The sequence below is a fragment of the Poecilia formosa genome, unplaced genomic scaffold, assembly GCF_000485575.1.
Source record: "Poecilia formosa unplaced genomic scaffold, Poecilia_formosa-5.1.2 Scaffold193, whole genome shotgun sequence".
In the NCBI taxonomy this organism is placed as follows: Eukaryota; Metazoa; Chordata; class Actinopteri; order Cyprinodontiformes; family Poeciliidae; genus Poecilia; species Poecilia formosa.
Window position 1 is genome coordinate 531,076 of NW_006800132.1, and position 14,720 is coordinate 545,795.

The window sequence follows — 14,720 nt, forward strand, 5'->3', positions numbered from 1 at the left end:
GAATAAAAAAACATCAGAGTGTACAATCCCTGGGGCTTTTAACGCAACTTTTCCCAGAATGCTGCAGGGTTGACATGAATTGTAACATTTTGAGGCTTTTTGAAACGTCGGTGCCTCGTCAGTATAGCAGTCGGTACTTCTGATTCTGTTTCTATATGAGATTTTTATTTCATATATGGTGTCGATTCACAAATCTCACCTCAAGGCACAACGCAAGTCGAGCCTCTCCAGCTCATATCAAAATGTATAGTAATCAATTTGAAATCAGTTTCATTCATATCGATACAAATAATTCAGTTTAGTTACAAGAAGATGTTACTGTGCCAATTAGTCAAATTTATACTGGCATTCCATTTTATTAAGAAAAAAATGACATTGTGTTAATGTAGAAATATCACCTATTTGTGACAAATATAAACCCAGCTATCTTCTTCTAGTTATGCCTGGTTACTTTGTCTATGTACGCTGAGAAACGGGGAAATTACTTAATGGCAGCAGTGGGTCAAATAATCACAGAAGAGTCAAATTAGAAGCATCTGGTAACAGATCAGTGCATAAGACTGACATGACAGTCATAACAGCGCCTGGTGTGACCATGAAGGAGTCTTCATGAATGCTTATGACGGCTCGGTAAATAATGACACTTTCAATGCAAATTTTCCGTTGAAGCCTTGCATTAAAAGTCCATTAAAAGTGTCAACTTTGCATTGACAGTGCAATGATTTACCAAATAATGCAAAGCTGACGTTTTTAATGGACTTTTAATGCAACTGTTTGAGCAACTTTGCATTAAAAGTGCCATTGTTTACCGAGTGACACTTCATGACGACATTCATAAAGACTCCTTCGTGTTCATAACAGGCCTTGTCACGTTTGTGACGGTGTCATGTCAGTCTTATGCACACCCCTTCAAATAAAGTGTTGCCAAGTTTCTTTTATGAAAAATAAATTGATGTAGAGAGTAGTCTTTTTTTTTTTTTTTTGGCAGTACTAGTTCCTTCTTCCAGAAAAGACACGGAGCTGAAGGCAGAAAGAAAATAATTTGTTCTTCTTATAGGGAAATATTTATGGAGGAAGTTGGCAGCATAACTAGTTAGCAGCTGCATCCAGAACAGAAGCACAATTTGACACTCAAGAACGTTTTCCAGGCTGTGATTTCTATAACTGATCAATACACATTCCCTTATTTCATGAAATAAGGGAATGTGTATTGATGATCTTGACGATGGCATTTGACAAAATGTAATGTTTACTTGTTTCACAATCAGAGACTGCCTTGTTGTTGAGATGTGCTATACAAATAGACTTGACTTCCACACAATATTAGGAGCAATTTCACGAAACCATCGAGCCATTAAAGCTTTCTATAGGAAGTAAAAACGACAAATATTTGAGTTCGCAAGCTTCCGAGGATCACCGGGGGCCAGAATCGGTGCTTAAATAAGGTCAGATGGAGCAAAACATCGTAATTTAACACATGAGCCATGTTCTTTTTTGTTCCAAAGCAGCAGCTCAAAGATAACGATTTAAACTTTTCCTTTAGAGAGATTAAATGGATAATTAGCCAGAGCGCAGGACTTACTTTTTGTCATTTATTAGGGGGCTTCTGGAGTTGTTATGCAAAACAAAACGGGTTCATTGCACTGTTTTCATTCCGAAGGTCTAACGGTGCTAACTAATGCGTGAAAGCTTCAGAGGTTTGTTGGGGAAGATTAGTGAACAAACCTTAACGCAGGGTTTGCACTGCAAAAACATAAAATCTTTTTAGGTCTTGTTTCTAGTGTAAATGTTTTATTCCACTTGAAATAAAACAAAAGTAACTTACAAGCAACTTTTGAGCAAGAGGAGCTTATGTAAAGTCAATAATTCCTTATTATTGATAAAATACTTGTTCCACTCGCAAAGTTTCTTAGTTTTAAAATCGGAAAAATGTCAGCTTTTTAACAATTAGTACTTTTTAAATCACTTTTAAAGGATTTTTGACTTACAAAAAGTTTATATCTTGCTAAAAAGTTACTTGTAAATATTTTTTTGTATTATTATTTCCAAGTGTTTTACAGAAAATACTTGGTGAAATTTTGTGTTTTTGCACAACATTCCACGCTTGCAGTAGTTCTTTTTGGGGAGGGTTGGATGACGCTAAGGCTCCGGCTAAATGCGGTTTTATAAACTCAGAAGCTGAATCCGCACACTCTCAAGATTCATATTTGTCTGAAAACAAACAAACGACAACAAAAAAAATAAATAAAAAAAAAATAAAATAAACGTGAGAATTTGAGTTTTATCCCGAGGAAATCTACCTGACGGCTCAATCGCAGTCCAAGAACGGCACCGGCTGGAGCGGCGCGGTGAGCTAACCGAGCTCAGTGCTGCACCTCTAACAAAAGGAATTAACTTTCCAGGCTGTTTCACAGCCCGTCTCCTTAAACCTGACAGAGTGCGGCACGGTGCTAAATCTTACACCCACCCTCCTGCCTAAGTGTGCTGAAAGCTGTTTACTCTTCCTGCTTGATCATCTGCTGCTGCTCTCCTGTCTCTGCAGGGGGGTCTTTTACCAGGGCTACCTGTGCTCCAAGTGTGGCTTAGGTGCCCATAAAGAATGCCTGGGACGCTTTGGCTGCTGCGGAAAAACAGGTAAGTTGTCCTCTCACATCCCCGCTTACTTTCTGGGGAGCCCCTTAAACTGAATTTTATAACCTGAAGTGCACTTTTATTGCAGAACACGAGAGCAGTAACACGTTCCACATAAAACTGTAGTGTGAAAATAAAAAAAAAGTTAAGAACTTTATACCTGCCTCTCTTTTTTTCCCGAAACTAAGGTCCAAATATTTTATCTTTTATTTATTTTTTTTGGTGTGTAACATAGATATTTATTCTGCAGCTTCTCTGCTTCCGTAGGTGTTTTTGTGTGTGTGTGTGTGTGTGTGTGTGTGTGTGTGTTTGTTAAAGGGAACGTCACTCTCTGTCGCTGCATAGCTCCCGATGCCTAACAATACTTTTACAGAGGAGTTTTCTAAAACTTTTCATTACGTCCCTGCGTGTCTGTCACTCAGCTCCCTGTGCAGGCACAATGACAGCTTTGTGCGACGTGGAGGCAACTTCAGAGAAAAACCAAAGAGAAAAACAGGCCTTCAGAAACCAGCTTAGCATGTCCGCCGAGCCAGTTTTTACGTGAGGCGGCATGTCTGTGACAGGAAGAGCTGAAAACTGAAACTATTTTATTTATTTATTTATTTATTTTTAGCTCCTTAAAGTGCCCAGTTGTGTTTTTGCAACATGTTTTCTTTTCTTTTTCTTTTTCTTTTTTTTTTTTGCACTTGGGCTGAACCCTTGTAGTGCGACGGTGATGCAGCTCGTTGCACTCTTCACCTCCGTGCATTTGGGTTCCCCGTGGAAAACCGCCACCTCCTGTTGGACCTGGCATCCATCAGGGCGCAGAGGCAATACTGGCGCTTTCAGGTCCACCTGGGTGCCGCGGTTTTCCGGACGGAGGAGATTGGGGCGATGCCGTCGGTCAGAGGGCGCCGAGACGCTTGTTTGAATTTACCTTCTAAAATATTGATCTTACCACTCTAGTATCGATTCGATTCTGATACCGACTTGGTATCGATGTTATCGTCTTTTTGGATTGATCCGCCCCACATTTAGCCTGCAGGCAAAATGCTACGATTTGATATATGTGGCAGCTGTTTTGTTTGTTTTTTTTTTTTTGCTTTTCACAGAGGCTCTCTACCACATCAAAACCCAATTTTTTTTTTTTTTGTTTTTTTTTTGCTTTTCACAGAGGCTCTCTACCACATCAAAACCCAATTTTTTTTTTTTTTGTTTTTTTTTTGCTTTTCACAGAGGCTCTCTACCACATCAAAACCCAATGAAACACTCTTCAGTAATGTGGCTGTAAAGTGACAAAATGCAACAACAACAAAAAAAGTCCAAGAAGCATGAATGCATTAGCAGCACACTTTCCTGTACCTGCAAATTTGCCCAGAATTTGATTTGATTGGTTGCCTTTTTTGCTTGTTGGCCTCGGGATTATTTCACCGTGTGGCACAGATTAGACAGCGGGGCGTCGCGTCACGCAGAGCCAAACAACACAGCGTTAAAAGCCTACATTGGCTTGTTTGTGTCACCGAACGATAAGGTTTTTTTTTTTTTTTTTTGCTGCCTTTATCTTTCTTATTAGCTCCAGTGCTGCTTGTCTGCACAGCAGGTCAAGGTTCAAGCTTAGGGAACAACAGGCCTGCCGAGGGAGGCGTGCACGCTGGCGCTAAAAGTAGCACTCAGATTTGTGGCGCTCCGCCAGCTGGCGTGTGTCTCCTGTGCAGGTATGCATGTGTGTTTGTGTAATTGCTCTGTTGGCTCAGGTGTGCGTGCGTGCGTGTGTGTGTGTGCTGAACGCAGTTGCGTGTGTCCGGGGGAGGAAGGTTGGTAATCCGTTCCTAAGGGAGCCAATGAAAGAAAGCGGTGGAGCAAAAACCACAGGTCTGCCCCCCCCTCCCCGCCTCCCTCTGCCTCGTTACCTCCTCTATCCCGGCTGTCAGGTAGCGGCAGCGCAGCAAAACAAAGCGAAGCGCGGTCAGACGCGAGCGTCCGCCTTTTCCACTAATGAGGGAGTGTTGCCTTGTACCGATGAGTGTGTGCAAGTGTTTGCGTGCACCCACTAGCCCGTCATTCACTATGCCTGTTCTCAAACTTCTTTCAGATTCCGGCTCCGTCAGAACTCAGGTGAGCTTTGTGTGTGTGTGTGTGTGTGTGTGTGTGTGTGTGTGTNGTGTGTGTGTGTGTGTGTGTGTGTGTGTGTGTGTGTGTGTGTGTGTGTCCATGCTGATCTGCGAATGTGCGCTTGTGTGTGTGTGTGTGTGTGTGTGTGTGTGTCTGCAAAGCTTTGAAGGCTGCTCTCCTCTGCAGCTATTTGCCAAGGAGACTCCAATTGACTTCAGTTACTGCAGCAATACCCGACGCCAGGAAATTGAGTGTTTTCTGTAGCTTTAACCCGAGTCGCTGCTTGTGAAACTGCTGTATGTTTTTACCTTTACAACGTTTTCAACTTGCTCCGTGCTGCAAATCAGACTCGGCTTTCCTGCTGTCAGCTGCTGCGCTAATGAGAAGCGTTTGATTCTCACTTTAACTCCTATGAAACTGGAAAGGAGAAAAAGTAAAAAAAAAATAAGTAAAAAATAGAAAACCTGTGCACACGAGAAGTATGCAAAAGTGTGAGCTTTACTGGATGAATAAAGATGCTTTGCTCTCTGCGACTCTTTTTCTGCAGCAGTTCATGTTGCAGAATTGCTACGTTGGCCTGTGGGTAAGAGCAGGCCAGCTTTTTAAATATTAATAACTTGTGTTCGACTTGTACACCCCAGCTAAAGATTTTGATCCCGGTTTTTAGGGCAAATGAAAAATTGATCTGATGTTGTGCGTTATGCTGTGTGCTTGAGATGAGAATCAACATGTGAGGCTGCTTTGTTCTGAGTTGTGTTTGTGTTCTTGTGTTTTCGCAGAGCAAACATCGAGATCCAGGTAAGCGAATTAAAGTGAGGTACCCTCCCACTCTGCACACATAATTCTAGCACGCTCCCTCCCTTACGAGGGAATGTTTATAAGCACAGACTGTTCCCTATAAGAAAAATGATCAGACGTCAGCATGCAACTTTGCACTGTACAAGAACTCATTAGCACGCAACGAAAAAGGATTCAAACCCTTTGCCTTCAAAGCATATCCTCAGTAGCTGTGGCTCTGATTCAATGCCTTTGTCGTCTAATGTAGCTATGATCCATTAAATAAATCAATTTAGTTATTAAATATCTACCAAATAAACAGAGTTACACATGCACAGAGAAATTGATGCACCAAGCTATGCATTGTCAGGCTTTAAAACAACTAAAACGGAACAATTTTCAGTTTTGAGTTATTTCAAATGAAGACGCATAGAGATGTAACATGCTACAGTTATTGTTTAAGAGAACAACGTATTTTGTACGTTGAGACATTTATGTGGTTCATTCAGGCCGCAAGAGAGAGCAAGACTTTGAGCAGATTATAAAAAGGGCAAACAAACAAAAGTTTAACAAAGGTCTGTTATCGGCACCACTTAGCTTTCAAACTCCTTTTGACAGCCTGGTAAATATCTAAGAGTTATGGGAAGGATCTACGTTAGAGCCATTTCTGTTTTATTAAGGCTTCCCCCACCGACTGTACTAAGTCTGTCAACACAGCTCTCCTGTGTTCCTCAGTTGCATTTCTTATGGGAATCAGCAGGCATAAATCTGATTCAAAATGTTAAAAAGTTAGGTACGTTAACATACAGACATTTTTTGATAAATAATAAAATTAAACTTGGAAACTAAATACAAAATGTGACAGGGTGACTGGCATCCTAAAAAAAGTCTTTATTGATGTATCTAATATAAAGGCCTATAAGTATCTTAAATTCATTTTTAAAATGTGTAAGTTGACCTTAAATACATTAATCACAGGTCTTAAATTTTGTCGTTACAGGACTTTTTAATGACATATATTCTATGTAGTGTTTTTTTTTGTTTGTTTGTTTTCCTTGCAAACAAAAGTTTGAGTTGCTCATCAACATCATCTGTGACTCACTAAGGCTACTACTAACTAGTTGTTAATATATCCTTGCTAGGTAGGTAGCATGTTTTTTTGGGGGGTTTTGCCCATGCTACGTAGCTAGCATGGGCAAAAAGACTTGGCATCTCCAAGTTGGATGCCAAAACTAGATGCAACAATATGTGGCACAATGGGGGTTAAAAGCCTAGAGAGTATGGTAAAATATGTGATTTTCTTCTGTAAATTTCTGTCAGGGCACAGGTCTTAAATTTCAATCATAATAGTCTTAAAAAAGTCTAAAAAGTCATAAATTTGAGCTTGTGAAACCTGCACAATCCCTGATTTAGAAACCTAATGTAGCAACGATGTACCAATCACCACATTTTCTTCTAAAACCCCAGACCACCTCTGCTACTGGATATCAATCAGTTTTTAGTTGAAACCAAACCTGTAAATCTTTTGTCAGAATGTCTGAATTGTGTAGTTTTGTTTTTGTTTTGTTTTGTTTTTTTTAAGTCTGGTTCCCACTTTCTGTCTCTCTGCAAAAGGACATGACTAACACTCAGTGTGTGCACAGTGTTTGTGTGCATGCCTCCATTCCACTCAGATCCTTTAATCGCTTCTAAACCAGGCTCTCAGCACTCATTTTTTCCACCCCTCCATCCATTATGCTGCAGAAAATGATTTCTGGCTGAAGATGCATTAAAATCAATAGGCATTAGATTGGCCCCGACACCTCGGCGTTTTATGATACTTCGCCGCCTCTGTTCTTTGTCTATTTTCAAACGGTGCGCTAACATGTGGCTCGTCTTTGTGTGGAGGGGAATGGAATTCGTGGCCCCGAGTCTCGATTCTCCATGGCCCCCCGTGTCTTTAGAAGTCCCATTCAGGCAGGATGGCACATGTCAGGCTGCCAGCCACGGAGCAGATGCTGAAAGAAAAGCAAGGCAGATATAGCTGTGCTAGCTCACAGTGCTACGCTGCTGACTTCTCGTTTATTTGGCTTTCGTCATGCCAGCACTCGTTTTTTGTTTACTCTTTTTTTTTTGCAATATTCTGGCATTGCCAAACTCAATTTTTTTTTCCAGAATTCAAAAATAAGATATGTAGAAGTCTTTGCATTGTGCATGCAAGATGTGAGGCTGGCATGAGTGGATGTTTCACAAAGGCAAATTTGATCTTTTTGGTTGAAAATCTTTACTAATGTAATTCAAAGTGAAGAAAAACTATTTTAATAAAGCTTTTTAAAATATTTCAAATCTTTTAACTCAATGCACGAGGCACTAATACTCTATAATTGAACAAAAATCACTATTGCAAATAGAACAAACTGTATTATTACTTTTATTGGACTTTCTTTCAGACTGCACAGCAAGGAGTCAGGAACATGATGTTAGCAGGAAAGCAAAGCTCACTCCCACTTATCTTTTTGTCTGAAAGCAGAACAACACGGTGCACTGTGTCTTATCTTTAATATTTAAATGAATCATAGGTCCACCTGACTTGTAAGACCAGCAGACTGAAAAACAAGAGCGTTACCATCTGTGTGTGTGTGCACGGGTACACTCGTTCTTTCTTTCCGTCGTATACATCTACCTCAAAAGCCATGAAGAGTTCAACAAAGCAAACATACCCCAATACCGCCGCCACACCACTTTAGATTAGCTTTAGTTGGCATAATGAAATGGGGGGGAGGAGAGAATTAGCAATAAGTAGCACAGAAAGCTTAAAGAGCTTATGTAAAGCCTCAACCCAAATAAAATTATCTGGAGATAATATGTATGCAAATATGTCAGATGTACGCAAAGTAAATCTGGGGAAATCGTCAAACAACAAACATAAACAAGTAGTTTATCTCGTAGTTTCGATGGAGTACAAAAATATGCAGTGTCACGTTTCAAAATCCCCTTTTTTGCCACACAATATTAAAACATTGAAAAATCACATGGTGGTTTAGTACTTAAACAGAAGGCAACTCCTCCTCCTCTTGTTTTTTTACAGGTGTTTTGCTTTTCTAAAACGTGTCTGTTTTGAACATGGATTGGAAGCATCAGACTTAATAAGTTGTACTCAGAACAATCTCACTGGTGGAGTCACTAATTGGCCATTAAGGTTGGTCATGTGACTCACTGGCCAAACCCTAAATATTACATCTTAAGTTACCAACATTTCAGTTCAATTAAATTAATTGACTTGTTTTGTTCACCTGTCTTTAGGTAGGAAAAACAAAATTACATTTCTTAATCTCATGCTTTGCGCCGATAAATCTTTACCCACCTCAGCATGTCAAATGCTTGAAGTGGCTCCTCCAACCGATCAGATTTATGAATAACTTGGCTCATAATTACTTGACTGCTTGGGCTCACCTATAAACTTTGTGTAGACCATTAAACTGTCAGCACCAGCATTTTTCTGTTAAAAAAAGAAAAATGAGCAAAAGTGTTTTTATAAGTATTATTCAAGCAATATTAGCCAACAAGGCACATTTCTTCCATCTACATGCGTCAAACTTAGCAAAGCGTTTGTGTTTCTCTTGCTACTCGCTGATCCCACACAGTGGCTAATTGTCTTCGTCTCACAGGTCTGCCCAAGATGCTGGTCATCAGGAACTACTTTGGCGTGCCGAGTCCTGCCTCTGGTCCGGCGCTCTCCATCCAGACCGGAGACATCATCGAGTTAATATGTGCCGACCTACACAGCGCCTGGTGGCAGGTTAGACATGTTTCTCATCTCCTGATTGCTCATTTTAACCATCCCCAGATACTAATTCATTTGAAAATACATAGTGTTTACCATTCTGTAAAGTTTGACTTTAATTGTCAGTGTTTTACATCCAGGGAGTCCAAACAGCCTTAAAAAGTCTTAAACTCGTATATTTAAAATGAAAGCCTTACATATTGTGCTCTGACAGGAGTATTTAATCTTGCATATTCTATGTAGTTTACTGTTTTTCCTCGCTGGACTTTACTGGTACACAAAGGTTTGAGTCCTGATATCTTCACCGCACTCTGTGATATACGGTGGTTGCGGCTATAGCTAGCTGCTAATTTTTTGTTTTTAAAAAATGTATTTTTTTTTCCATCAGTTATACAATCATAACATTTGTCTACCAAGGGTATAATAATGAGTACAAAGGAAATACTGTCAAGTGTAGAAAAGAAAATGTTCCGATTGATTTACAGACTACATAGCTAAAACCAGCTGCTATCATAAGGCGCTTTCGCACTGCACGGAACGTTACGGAACGGAACGTTACGGAACGGAACGTTACGTTACGGTACGGAACGTTACGTTACGGAATGGTTCCAGCCCTGTTGTGTTCGCATTACTCTGAGGGTGCCATTGAAGCGGTGCCGGATGTCATTATTTTTAAAACTATATAGTAGTGAGAGCCAGCTGTCAATGGAAAATCAACGTCTGACTAACAACCAGCGGCCAATCAGCTGCTGGTTCTAAGCAGAACCGCTTGGCCGGCACAATTGGAACCACAGCTCTTGTGGTTCCATGGGGCCGGGTTGAACCGGTTGCAAGTTGTGATGCGAACACGCTCGGAACCGTTCCGTTCCGTACCGTTCCATGCGAAAGCGTCTATACTCTTGCTAGCTAGCTGGCTAGCTTTTTTACATGCAAATGTATCGACAGTTGGATGGACGACATTCGTCTTTGTTACTGGATCACCTTTGTTGCCAACCCATACAATTTATTTATTTGCAATGTTTTTCTTGTGTGTGTGGATTTCTGTCATGTTACAGGCCTTAAAATCCATTCATAATGGTATTAAAAAGATCTTAAAAAGCCTTAAATTTGAGTTTTTGAAACCCGCAGGGCGCCTGGCATATATAATCTGTTACAGATATGTTCACTTGGGTTGAAATAAATTCAACCCAATAAAAATGTGACGACATCTCTGCACGAATTGCTCCACTTCTTCTCGCTAGCATTTTGACACTTTCTGCTAACAAGCAGCAAATACAAATGACATTCCAAGGCACAGTTGTTGCCCCAGCAGACAATTAAAAACACTGCTCTACACTTCTCAGCAGGAAGTCGGATTCCCAGACGCTGGATATGTTTGTTTATTGCCCACGCTTACTGTTAGGCGGAGGCGAATCAGGTTTGAACTTTTCTAGAACTGGCAAGATAAGCTCCTTCCAGGGAATTTTCTACCACAGCAGTCGCCAACCCGCGTGGACATGGAAGTCAGGCTGAGTCATAACTACATTACCTGATGGCTGAAAATGTAGCTTTTTTTTTTTTTTTGTCACGGGTTAGGATTGCATCATATTGTGAAGTCTTGGCAAATCTCACTACATATTGCACAAAAAAAATCAGTTAATTATGTGGAAAAACTTTGGGTGTTTTTGTTTCCAGGGTTTGTGTAATTAGATTTTATTCAGCAGCAGTTATGAGTTTGTTTTGACAGGCCTTGTGACTGAAGTCATTATCAGAGCAAGCGCGCAGAAGACGGCAGAGCTTCCCGCTGTGCTGATAAGATGTCCTGAGGTTGCACAGATAGGAAAAGGAGGGCAACCAAATGGGCTTAGCATGCATGTTTCTGGAATGTCCCTTAAAAAAAAAAACCACACTTGTTCCTGGAGTGCAAAATATAAGCTGCCTCGGGCTCCTTATCTAAACCTAGAAATCCCTAAAATGTCTAAATCTAGTTGGGAAAAGAGATCTCGAATGTGCTGCTGCTCCAGCTGCCAACATCCTTATTGCTTTGCAGCTTTTACAGAAAAGCACACTAAGGCTCTCTTTATAACTCAAGAAAACCTGATGTGTGGAAAATATATGCAAAGGACAAAGATCACATGCTTGTGTGTCTAAAAGGAAAAGGAAAAATCTTTAACGTTCCTGAACTCCTGGGAGGAAGGTCTCTAAAGTAAATGTGTAGGTTTTATTCAGTAGCGTGCATGAATAGTTTCAGGTCACAGGTCCAATGGTCCTGCTTGGGCTGCAGTTTCAGTGATCCAGTGAAACAGAAAATCCCTGCTGGTTTTTCTTTTTCAGTGTTTGCAGCTGCAGGAGCAGCTTTTTCACTTTTTGATATTTCTTTGGCATCATTGTTGAAAGCATTTGTGTCTAAACGTAAACCCTCTAGATGTTGAGACCTGGCATAGCTGAAGAATTTGGAGCAAGTTATTATTATTTCAGTCACTTGGCAAATTTCTGGGTTGTTTATGAATTTATTTTCATGTGAGTCTGACATCTTTATTTAAAACTTTGGTGTTCTATCTGGACAATGATCCCAAAAAGGCTTTAAGCTGGTTTTGAAAGGGATAAAGTGTCTCATCGTTACTCTTCAATGGCTTAAATTTAATTAAAAAGTAGCTGATTTTACTTAAAACAAAGTCCATGACATGAAACGAGCTTATTTAAATGAACTCTGCCAAGAAGAGTGGCCAAAAATTCAGTCAGAAATATTCCAGGACCTTCCAGAAATGTAGCTTTTTGAAGGTTTAAAAACTTGTAATCAACCTCAACTTATAACTAAGACTTTTATTCTTGTATTTATAACTTTAAATCTCATTATGATGTTTGTTCTCCTAATTATGACTTGAAAACTCATAGTTCTGACTTACAAATAAGAAATTATGACTTCAAAACACAATTACAATTTCATGTTGATGAACTCTGAGTTTTATCACCAAGGGAGGAATTAAAAAAAAAAAAAAAACTCATCCTCTTCCTCTCTTCCTGTCAGGAGTTATTCCAGCAACATCTAACCACTGCTGTACATTTGTGCTGCCGCCTAATTGTTCTTGAGTTATGGAGACACAACCCGGCCAGATGTATGTAACACAATTATCTCTGCGTGCTTTCAGGGCAGGATCCTGTCGACGAAAGAGGCTGGCTTCTTTCCAAGCGACGCCGTGCGGCCGTGTCCGTGTGTAAGCAGCTTTTACTTCCAGTCCTGCCAGTAGCGATTCACGTAGCGGGCCACAATCTGGAGATACCAGGGGCTGCTGGGAGGGATGGCCACTGGGTTTTTCTGTTTCGAGGACGATTAGCATGTTTTACTTTTATGTGATGAAATGCAGTCATGTGAAGCAATTGGGAAACGCTGCAAGTATCGGCTAGTCATGCCACAATAAGTAGTTAAACTAATGACAAATTAAAATGATAGCTTCCACTTTTTTGAAGGGAGACTTTGTTTAGAGAGACATCGTGATCAATTCTATTTTTGGTTTTGTTTATTGTTTTATTTTGGTTATTTTAAAATGTCTTTTAGTTCAGGTACACATTTTAAGCTTATTAGCCTATGAGAGGGCTAATAAACTTGCATTATTATGCCATTATCAGTATTACTTGAAAATAGTCTCATAACAACTATACTATTGTTTATCGCAATAATTTCTGAGACAATTTATTGGTCAGCAAATTTTCTTATTGTGATTTGCTTATATGAGACCCACAATAGGCTTTTGCTACTGTAATCATGAAAAAGAAAGAGACTGTACAAGTTTAGCTTTTGTGCAGCTAGACTGTTTTTTTTGTTTAATGAGTAAAACAAGGTTAATTAAATAAGTCACTTTCTTTCCAGGAGATAAAAAACACAAGAGTAGACATCAATTTGTGAATATATCTTCATTTTCTTCACATTGCTGTAAAAACCAAAACCAAGTTTTCAGACACAGTTTTGGTGAATGTAAAGATTTACTTATCTCAGATTTATACCTTTCTTCGCAGTTGCTTGTTTTGCATACATGCCACAGACAGACAGACTGTTACTTTCCATTTGCTGAAGTTCAGGCTGCATCAGAAACATGAGGTCCGCTGCAGATAACAGTCTTATCGCCGTATCTCAGTGCCGTAAAGATAAGGAGAGCATTGAGCAGTTTTACTTGTGGAGCAGCACCAAGTCAACTTGAAAACAGAACTGACGTCAAGCTATGTCGTTTTATGGGAGCAAAGGGGTGTGTGTGTGTGTGCATGCATGCATGTGTGTGTGTGTGTTGACCTGCCACAGGCTCACGTCTCTGCTGTTCCCCTCTTGCTGCAGGTGCCGAAGCCTGTCGATTACTCCTCGCAGCTATGGTGAGTTCACAAACGGCTGCCGTCCTTTGGGTTTGTTAGAAGGCTCAAATGTAAAGTCTTTTTTCATACGTTATGCGACCGAAAACAAAATCATTTTTAAATGCAGAGGTACGAGGGATTCCTTTGGCTTTCGTGAATTTGCCGTTCAAAACTATTGAACTTGTTCACATTTGGTTATGTTACATAGGCAACAACTTCAGCACATTTTAAAAAGGTTTTACATGACATATCGTAATGAAGAAGAGCCTTTTTTTTTTTTCCTTTTAAGTAAAAATCTGAAAAGTGTGGCATGCATTCGCATTGTGGATTGGAGAATCTGTTGACAGAATAGTTATTGTTTATGGAAGAATGAATTTACAACAGAAGTCACACAGTGACACAATTTAATGGTTTAGGTAAAAAAAACAACAAAAAAAAAACGGTTCATTTGTCAGAAAGTTGAAATTACAACTTTTCAAACCCGCAATTCCGATTTTTTCTTATTTATGACTTAAAGACTTGTAATGGACTTCAACTTATAACTACGACTTTTCTTCTTGCATTTATAACTTTAAATCTCATAATTATGATGTTTATTCTCCTAGTTATGACGTGAAAACTCAGAGTGATGACTTAAATATATGAAATTATGACTTCAAAACACAATTACAATTTCAAGTTGGACTTTTTTTTAGCCCCGGCTTTCAGTCTGACTAAGCTTGAGCTATTTTGCCAAACACACAATGTGCAAAGCTGGTACGTAAATCCTGAATGACCAACACTAGCTTGTCATCTCCACATGACAAAATATAAAAAGGTAAAAACAGTAGGAATAGTTTTACAAGGCATTGAATGTTGGATAATGACAGCGAAAAGCTCCACTGAGCTAAAGGTAAACGATTAAAATCTTTTTCTGTTTTACTGCTGTAGGTTTGCAGGTCCAATAGAGAGATTTCAGGCAGAAGCAGAACTCATCAACAGGGTCAACAGCACCTATCTGGTCCGCCACCGCAGCAAAGAGTTCACAGAGTACGCCATCAGCATAAAGTAAGTCTGCAGTCAGATAACACGAGTCTGTCGCCGTTTAATCTCTGTTGCGTTTCACTGAGTTAACTGGAACTCAGTTAACTCAGTGAAC

General features: G+C 39.8%; 1 protein-coding gene and 1 long non-coding RNA gene across 8 annotated transcripts in view; one reads left to right on the forward strand and one right to left on the reverse strand.

The window, feature by feature from the left end:
• The window catches only part of vav3 (vav guanine nucleotide exchange factor 3), a 104,902-nt gene that overhangs the window by 76,223 nt on the left and 13,959 nt on the right, over positions 1–14,720 (forward strand). For all 7 annotated transcript variants that reach the window (XM_016678905.1, XM_007566589.2, XM_007566590.2 and 4 more), the window contains 7 exons: positions 2,543–2,634; positions 4,703–4,725; positions 5,502–5,520; positions 9,147–9,277; positions 12,391–12,456; positions 13,569–13,603; positions 14,513–14,629. In XM_016678905.1, the coding sequence (XP_016534391.1) occupies positions 2,543–2,634; positions 4,703–4,725; positions 5,502–5,520; positions 9,147–9,277; positions 12,391–12,456; positions 13,569–13,603; positions 14,513–14,629 (483 nt within the window). The remainder of the gene's footprint in view (positions 1–2,542; positions 2,635–4,702; positions 4,726–5,501; positions 5,521–9,146; positions 9,278–12,390; positions 12,457–13,568; positions 13,604–14,512; positions 14,630–14,720) is intronic.
• On the reverse strand, positions 3,310–6,903 carry LOC107837964 (uncharacterized). The gene is made up of 3 exons (XR_001664018.1): positions 6,893–6,903; positions 5,049–5,051; positions 3,310–3,599 (listed from the first exon to the last, which is right to left on the reverse strand). It is a non-coding gene; the product is annotated as an uncharacterized LOC107837964 (long non-coding RNA).